Here is a 9,345-nt window from a genome sequence, read left to right as displayed (position 1 = left end):
GCGGTCATGTGACTCTCTGGTTAAAGATGTGAGTCGTGTGTTGTTGCCATGTAGATACTTCAGGATTCAAGAGTCTTATTAAAGGAAATACCTTAATCAAGCAGTTCTTCTTATCTGCGTATCGCAGTCATATCTGCACTGTTGTCGCTGTCTTTATTGTTTCGATGGATTTGGTTCGTCACTTCGGAATTGTGCTTTTAATCGCGGTGTTTTCCGGCACTCGTGCAAACGAGCTTCAGGTAAACACAGGACTTCTGTCACATGATCCTGTCCTCTTCTGTTCTCAAACTGTCATGTTTAGTGCTATTAAATATATTCTGGTGATTTGTTTGACTGTAGCATGTTAATGCAGAAGGAAGTGTGTAACTGAACTAACTGATGCAGTGATGCATGACTTTAAGCAATATGTGGTTTTGTTTATATATATAAAACATATCTAGATTATATACGAATATATATATGTGTGTGTGTGTGTGTTTAAATAATATATATATACAAAAACATTTATTTTGGAATATACATAATAAATATACACACAGTACACAAACATATTGTAAACAAAAACATTTATTTTGGATGTGATGAATCGCGAATAATCGTTTGACATCACTAGTTTATATATTATTTTTATTTGTATTTTATTATAAAAATGTTAGTTCCTGAAAAAGGCTTTTGTTTATAGAATAATTAGCGACGATAAATAACTTGACAGCAAGCAAATAACCAATCCAAAAGACCCACAGATCGACCCGCTTAAAGAACCAATCCTAAATAATTTCTTTATGCCTTGTTTTATTGTTGTGTTTCTCCACGCGTCCCGCAGATCGACCCGCTGATATACGAGGAGCAGCTGCTCTGGGTCGGCGGTGGAGCCGGTCAGGTCAACACTTACAGGATCCCTCTGCTGACCTTCACGACGCGTGGAAGTCTGCTGGCCTTCTCTGAGGCCAGGAAATTTTCCTACAATGACATTGGTGCCAAGTTCATCGCGCTGAGACGCTCCACAGACAAAGGTGGACCAGCCACTTTCACTACAGTCATAAATAGCTGTTTTAGGTGAAACTGCATTGTAATCTCTTTCGTGGATCTCTCAGGAGTCACCTGGTCTCCCACCTCCTTCATAGTGGACGATGGTTCTCTAGCAGATGGGTTGACTCTAGGTTCGGTTGTTGTGGATGAAGAGACTGGTGCTGTGATACTCATCTACTCATTGTGTTTCCACCGTTACCACTGCGACCCCTCCAGCACCATGATGGTGCAGAGCTTGGATGACGGGTTCACCTGGAGCGCCCCACGAAACCTCTCCGTTGAGCTGGGGGTGAAGAGCTTTGCTCCAGGGCCTGGCTTCGGTATACAGGTGCGGTTAGAGCAGTTTACTTTCTGTTCCTCCTTCAGGGGAAAACTAAAGCATGCTTTTATGACTTCCTGTCGTTTATGATATTGTTATGACTTCTCGGGTTAAATAAAACTGCATTTTATTGTCTGTGCGGTTAAGCGTTGGCTTATAAATAAGAACAAAAAAGCTGACATGGTCTTTTTTGAGCAGTTTATATGCTTTTCGTCCATCATATGCCCGTGTTCACAGAAACGGTATGCTCCCAATGTGGGCCGTCTGGTGGTGTGTGGCCACGGAACCATTGCTGGTGATGGGGTCTTCTGCATCCTGAGTGATGATCATGGTACATCCTGGAGATATGGAGCTGCCCTGAAGAGCATCCCTTACAACCAGCCTAAACAAGACCTGGACTTCAACCCAGATGAGTGTCAGGTAAAAGTAAACAACTCAATACACAGAATGTATTTATGCTCAAGTGTTACTATATAGTAATTAGTGGGATTTAAATCATTTTACTGTAGTACTTTAGTGTAGGCTTGATATTTAATAACTTGCGTACTGTCTCACATGCTTTAACAGCCAGTGGAACTCGAGGACGGAAGTATTGTCATCAATGTGCGCAACCAGAACAAGTACCACTGCCGCTGTCGAATAATAGTGCGGAGTCTGGACGGAGGCGAGACTCTTCCTGTGGAGGAGCTGGTGTTTGACAAAACACTGATTGACCCCGCCGTCGCAGCCGGAGCCCTGCAGAAACAAGGAGTGATGTACTTCACCAACCCCTCCAGCACTCAGCACAGTGAGGAAGAGCACGACACTAAGCATTACTCAGAAATATCACAGTTAATGCTCCATCGAAGCTAATTAATTGTTATTTGCTTGCACAGGGGTCAATCTAACTCTTCGCTGGTCCTTCTCTGATGGGAAGTCATGGGAAAAGGAGGCGGTCCAGATCTGGGCGGGGCCAAGCGGTTATTCATGTATAACATCACTCAAGGGAGATTCTCCTGAGGACAGCAAATTCATCTTCGTCATTTATGAAAAGGGCCATAAAGATTACTGTGAGACCATCTCTTTTGCCAAAATCCATCTATATGGAGGGAAATAACCTACAGGTGGAGGAGCCAAGAAAAGGGATATTTAGGACTTTTAAAATGAACTTTTTTTGTTGTTGAGAAAACCAAGGTATCAGCCTGATGCAAAATCATTTTAATGTTTCTTTACATTAAATCTGGTCTATACTATGAACTGCTTTTATATGAATTTCACTCCGGAGAAATATTGAGGCATCCTGCTTCAGTGTGAGATTAATTTATACAGCAATATAATATAAAACAGCTATGATTGTACCCACAGTGTTTACCTGTCAGTGCACAAAACTTTCTATAATATGTGTCTTGAAGTTCTCATAATTTCTTTGTGCAGATGGTGAGCTGCACGTGCGTCGCACATGTGCTTATTGAGACTATTTGATGGTTTTTAAACCGCTCACGCGCTGTTTGTCTTGCTGATGCTTTAATTTCTTCTTTTAAATATTTTTTGTAACTGAGGTGAATCTTTATGAAGCTACAACATTCTTAAAATGGTTGTTTTCTACTGTATAACAGTTGATTGAATTAAGTCTTGAATTAATGTTTTGAATACAGAAATGTGATTTCATTGTAATTCCCTTGAGGTGTTTCTCCAATCCCTGGTGTTGCTTAAATTAATGAAGGGCTTTTAAATGACTCGCATAAACTGGAAGACACAAGGGTTTGAGACACACAGACAGTTTAAGCAAGCAGTGTTCATGTACTCCACATTATACTATCAGAAAACCACATTTTATATTCTAAACGAGTGTCATGTGCTTCAGGTTATATGGTTTTGTTTACCCAGTCTGGCCTTTTTGTGGCCATAGATGTTATACATTTAGCTTCCAGATAAATTATTTTGGTAACATCTCACTGTAAGTGACTTTTAAATAGTACATGAAAGTTTGTTGAGAGTTAATCGAAAGGCAATCACTGTATTAAATTTCATATCAACATTTGACTTTTCACTTGATTTGCTGGATTACACAGGGACACATTTTATTTTTCAATAAATGTTTCTATTTTGATACAGCAGCTTCTTGTTTCTTTTAGTTCCAATCATATCCAAGACGAATAAGAATACTTTACCTGACATTATATTTTAGTAGGGCAACATTTGCACTTTTAAATTAGTCAGAGATCATCACTAGATGTACCATATTTAATTAGATGGTACATCACTTCTTCCATCTGTCCTCACACCATAATGCAATAACTCATAGACACTTAAGCATATCACACTTAAAAACAGAAAAATACACAGGTGCAGTAGTTCAAAAGTTAAGATTTTTTGTTTTTGAAAGCATTTATTTGATCAAACATGCAGTAGAACAGAAATATTGTGAAATAATATTGCAATTTAAAATACCTTTCTTTTTAATTTATGATGCAAAGCTGAATTTTCAGCATCATAACTTTAGTCTTCAGTGTCACGTGATTCCTCCAGAAATCATTGTAATATGCTGATGCTGAAGTGAATGCTAGATTGTCAATAATTACCATATTTGACTTATATATTTTGATTTATCTGATGGTGTCCAAGTGAGTCAGTCAAGACAGAGAAGTCTAAAGGTGATTGATTTGCATGTCATCTCAATACTAGACCGGCCTGTTAAACCAGTTCTTTAGACATTCCTCGGCTGACTCTGTTGAGCGCTTTGTGGGCTTAAATAGCCTTCAGGAAAAATCACAGTAGTTTGCATATGAATTGACAAAACTTGCCGTCATGAATCGGAACACTTTGCGGATTTTGCTTCTTACAGTGCTGTGTTTGTTTGTGCAAAATGAAACGGTAGGCTAGGTGGTGTATTGTTTTGTGTATAGCACTTTTAAAAACTGACTTAAATGAGGATAGTGTATGTGAATTCTGATGTTCATTGATTTAATATTCTCCTGAGCAAAAATTGAGATTTGGTTCAGTTTATCTGTAGTCAAAACTCATTGCTATGTGCCTACACAGAACTTAAGAGTAAACACAACTAGCCTCATCTCAGCTTGTTTATTTCTTTATTGCATAGTTTTGACCTGTATCATTTTATCCCTTTACTTTTTTACATGTACAGCTCAATCCAGCTATCGCTGATGAGCAGCTGCTCTGGGTCGGAGGTCAAACTGGAGAAGTTCACACCTACAGAATTCCCCTGCTGACCTTCACTACTCAGGGAAGTCTTCTGGCTTTTGCAGAGGCCCGGAAACTGTCCTTCAAAGACAAGGGTGCCAAGTTCATAGCTTTGAGACGCTCCACAGACAGAGGTGTGTCAGACTGAGTCGTCCTGTTTCATAGCTCACCTGCTGAAAAAGCAAGTATTCTGTTTTCATTCCTGTTTCCTTCTCCACCAATCTCTTTCTTCTGACACGTCCACAGGAGTCACCTGGTCTCCCACCTCCTTCATAGTGGACGATGGTTCTCTAGCAGATGGGTTGAATCTAGGTTCGGTTGTTGTGGATGAAGAGACTGGTGCTGTGATACTCATCTACGCTCTGTGTTTCCACCGTTATCACTGCAAGCCCTCCAGCACCATGATGGTGCAGAGTCTAGATGACGGGTTCACCTGGAGCGCTCCACGAAACCTTAACCCTCAACTGGGGCTCATGAGTTTTGCTCCTGGACCTGGCTTCGGTATACAGGTATTTCACTTCCATTCCTAATTTCACGTCTGACTGTTTCACTTACACCTCACTTACAACTCCCATAGACTTACACATTAAAAAACACACAATAAGTGGCCAGTTGTCAGGCAAAATATGATTATGAATTAATTGATCATTGAACATGAAATTTCATGGATGAAATCCATTCATTTTAAAAGCAATTTGCACAGAATTTAATGTGAGTGCAAAACATGTATCTATGCAGATTTTGCATCAGGTTCAAGATGGTAATTCACCAAAAGAAAGCTATTTGGTTTGAAGTGTGAGCTGTCTTTTGTGCACCAATGAGTAACCTAGACCAACTAGAAACGGGAACGAAGGAAACAGGAACAGAAAACACAAACATAACATGAGACATAACCCTGATACAGTAAATGTAGCTGCTTTGCCATTTTTATCAAGGTGTATGGTTTAAATTGTTTTATATGTTTTTGGATTTGAGAACTGAATTTAATGCATTGATCAAAGAATTTAATAGTTGTGTCAGGGAGAGAGTTGATGCGAGGATCTATTAGCACAGTGTATTTATTAACAAACAAAACACTTGTGAGCACAAGGGAACTGAGAATAGCAAACCAGCATTTAATCCTGACAAACCAAATACTGAACTGAAACACAGGGATACATATATACACAAGAACTACAATAGAAATAAAATGATTAACTATATAAAAGAATTTAGCACATACTTTGAAAACAAGGGAACAAAGCGAACAGGAAAAGAACACAATCAAGTTAATATCAAAATAAAAGTCCTGCAGAAACCTAGACAAAACATAAATTGATTATCATTAAGGGAGGCGGTCTCAGATTATATATGAATTCTTCCAACAGTTGCTCAGCTGAAATATGTTTATGTTCTGGAATATTCATATGGAAACAGTTTGTGATGATCATTTGTTTATCAATACATGATTATTAGTTTTATATGCTATGAGTAAATTGTAGTCATTACCTACCAAACCTAGTCTGAGTGACATAAAAAGCATCCTATTTTAGTTTTTTTTCTTGCCACTTAGCATTGGGTTGGTCTAAAATAACTAATACCACAGACTGTGCAAAACACTCATTTCATTAAATGATTCTTTATGATCTCAGACCATGTGTTCATCTAATGGTGCTTACAGAAACGTCATCCGCCAGCTGTTGGGCGTCTGGTGGTGTGTGGCCACGGTAGCATCACTGGAGACGGAGTGTTTTGCATCCTGAGTGATGATCATGGAAACACATGGAGATATGGAGCTGAACTGAAGAGCATTCCCTACAATCAGCGCAAAAACAACCTTGACTTTGACCCAGATGAGTGTCAGGTATGAAGATGATTAGCTTTCACTATATATAGATTCTATTAGAGAAGTAATTGTATTGGTGGTTGTGTGACAGAAATATGGATCAGAAGAGTTTGTAAAATCTTCTGTCTTGTTTCCTCAAAGCCAGTGGAGCTGGATGACGGCAGCATCGTGATTAATGTGCGCAATGATAAACACTACCACTGCCGCTGTCGCATGGTTGCACGCAGTCTGGATGGAGGAGAGTCTCTGCCGGTGGAGGAGCTGGTGTTTGATCACACACTGGAGGATTCTGCGGTCGCAGCTGGAGCTTTAGAGAAGGAAGGAGTGCTTTACTTCACCAACCCAGCCAGCGCTAATAGCAGTGAGAAATTAATTTAGTGTTTCTCAGTCCTGGTCTTGGAATACCACAGATCTTTTTTTTAACATACCTTGTTAATATCGTGTGTTAACTCTAGAACCTGATCTAGGTGTGTCAGATAAGGGAGACCTCAAAATGTGCAGTGCTGCAGTTTTGCAATGGAAGGATTAAGAAAAAACTAAATAAAATAAAATAAAAAAAAAACAATAAAAAAAAAAATGTACAGTTTTTCAGTAAACTATACATGAGAAGTACCTATTCTGATATTTTTATATACTGTAAGACTGTTAAATCAGTGCTAGGTTTCCTGGTTTTCAAAGAACTCAAAAATAATCCTACATACAGTACTACTACTTTCATACAATGATATTGCATTCCAGTTTGCATACTGTATGTGTCTAAATATTACTCAAGAAACATTCCCAGATTTTTCACTTTTTTCTAATGGATTTTTGCATCTTGTGCATGATTTTTTTCTTTTGTCTCATGTTGCCTACAAGACTTTACACCATGAAAGAAGAGGAGTTTAATGGCCAAATATCTGCCTAGCCAGTCACTACTTTTTATTGTTATTATTTTATTTTTACAGTCTCTTTAATACATTTTTGCACATATCTTGATTCTATATTATGCTTTTGTTGTACACTGTGTCTCTTGTACCGTTGTGTTTTGAGACAGCATCATGAACAATAGTTAATTCATGCTTATACCTATGATTATACATAATGAGTTACTTTTCTATTGTTGTTTTCCTCAGGAGTGAACCTCACCCTTCGCTGGTCTCTGAATCATGGTAAATCATGGGTGAAAGATACTCTAAAGATCTGGGCCGGGCCAAGTGGATACTCTTGTATGACGTCACTTAAAGGCAATGAAACTGAGGATCATAAATACATCTATGTCATCTTTGAGAAAGGCCAAAAATACTATTTTGAGTCCATCTCCTTAGTGAAAGTTGACTTGTACAGCGACCAGTGAATAAAGTCACTGATGGGCTGATTCAATTTAGGAAAAAAAGAAGCTTGATCAAGTTGCTCAATTTTGAAAATCAATATTTAAGTGAAAATGTCTTTCATTAATTGGTTAAATGAATTGTCTTATCTCCATATTTTTTAAGAATAATTTTGAAATTAGTCTTACCACACCTGTCTACTATCTAAGTATTAACTTTAGAGAAATATAGAAATACAGCAGCATGCAAGCTTGTCTGAGATTGTAGAACCAGATTTTTTTATATTGTTTGGTCATCCCTTTTATAGTTTTGCTTAGCAGTTAAGCAAAAATAATTTAAATTGTAAAAATTATATAAAAATCCTCTGTTCAGTGGAGAATTAAAAATGTGTATGTTGGAGGGCCCTTCCTCACCACCCCCAAAAAATTAAATATCACTTTCTTCAATAATAAAAAATAAATCCAAAATAAATTAAAATAATAAAATAAAATAAAAACATGATATGTATTTCGTTTACGTGTTTTTATTTTGTAACCTCAAAATGACTAATTACATTTTTGTATAAAATAAGTGTTATTATTTTTTTATGTAAACTTATATAAAAAATAAAAAGATTTGTCCAAACATTAGCGGGGAAAATTAAATGGTGACTTCAGCAAGGAAAAAAAAGACATGAAAATGGCATTTTCTGACTATAGCCAGCAGATGGTAGCAGGATTCCATGGACTGACAGATCTCCAATGTTAAAACAAATTCCTGCAAATTATTATAAATTATACATTCAGAGTGTATAAAGAAATTGTTAAAATTATTTATAAAATATATTAGTATTTTTGATGTTAGTATTTATGTTGAGTTGAGATTTTGAAATAATTAGTAAGGTAGAATTTCTCGCAGGCTTCCGGCTTTAGGTCATGCTTGCAGATGTCTTTGTACCGGAGCACTGGTCTGCCTGTTGGTCTGGTGCCAGAGGTAAGCTCACCATACATGATGTCCTTAGGAATCCGGTCATCCTGCATTCTGCAGACATGGCCGAGCCAGCGTACTACCTACGGGCATCTTTGTGAAAGGAGTGCGTGCATGCTGAATGTTTTTGCATGGGCCCTGAGCACTTCAGTTTTTGGGACATGTCCTGCCACACATTGGCCTGGTGCACTTTCATCTTGGTGTTGGTGGTGAGCATGCTATTTGCCAGGTGTACATAGTCCACGTCTTACTGCCGTAGAGAAGAGTGCTGAGGACATTGGCCTGGTGCACTTTCATCTTGGTGTTGGTGGTGAGCATGCTATTGTTCCACACTCTCTTTGTCTGGCGGGCCATATTGATGCCTTGCCGATTCTGGTGTTCAGCTCGTTGTTCAAAGAGAGGTTGCTGGAGATGGTGTAGCCAAGATATGTAAATTCCTCCACTACCCTGAGGGTGTGATCTTTGATGGAGATGCAGGCAGTGCTACTGACATCCTGGCCCATGAAGTTGGTTTTCTTTAGGCTGATGGTAAACCAAACACATCAGAAGTGCGAGCGAAGCTGCTGATGAGACGCTGTATTGTAGAGACCTGCATTCCCGCAGTACCCAATGCGACAGGGTGTAGCACGGGACAACTCTAGATGGGCGAGTGTGGGTGCGGGCAGCAAAAGACTTGTGTGTGTGCGGGATGCAGGAGAATAAAATGATTTGGGGGA

The 9,345-nt window shown here is 38.6% G+C and overlaps 2 protein-coding genes across 2 annotated transcripts; both read left to right on the top strand.

Moving 5' to 3' along the window:
• Positions 1-3,437, top strand: LOC109111500 (sialidase-1-like). Its single transcript, XM_019124452.2, has 6 exons — positions 1-239; positions 824-1,013; positions 1,095-1,357; positions 1,586-1,768; positions 1,916-2,135; positions 2,224-3,437. The coding sequence occupies exons 1-6, from the start codon at positions 165-167 to the stop codon at positions 2,442-2,444; spliced, it is 1,152 nt and encodes a 383-aa protein (XP_018979997.2). The 5' UTR covers positions 1-164; the 3' UTR covers positions 2,445-3,437.
• A 636-nt stretch (positions 3,438-4,073) lies between these two features.
• LOC109112466 (sialidase-1-like) lies at positions 4,074-8,102 on the top strand. Its single transcript, XM_019125388.2, has 6 exons — positions 4,074-4,201; positions 4,473-4,662; positions 4,775-5,037; positions 6,189-6,371; positions 6,495-6,714; positions 7,469-8,102. The coding sequence occupies exons 1-6, from the start codon at positions 4,136-4,138 to the stop codon at positions 7,687-7,689; spliced, it is 1,143 nt and encodes a 380-aa protein (XP_018980933.1). The 5' UTR covers positions 4,074-4,135; the 3' UTR covers positions 7,690-8,102.
• The last annotated feature ends 1,243 nt before the right edge of the window (positions 8,103-9,345 follow it).

This window comes from Cyprinus carpio, chromosome A19 (genome assembly GCF_018340385.1).
Source record: "Cyprinus carpio isolate SPL01 chromosome A19, ASM1834038v1, whole genome shotgun sequence".
Taxonomy (NCBI): Eukaryota; Metazoa; Chordata; class Actinopteri; order Cypriniformes; family Cyprinidae; genus Cyprinus; species Cyprinus carpio.
The sequence above is the reverse complement of the archived record's forward strand: the minus strand, read 5'-3'. Positions and strand labels throughout refer to the sequence as shown.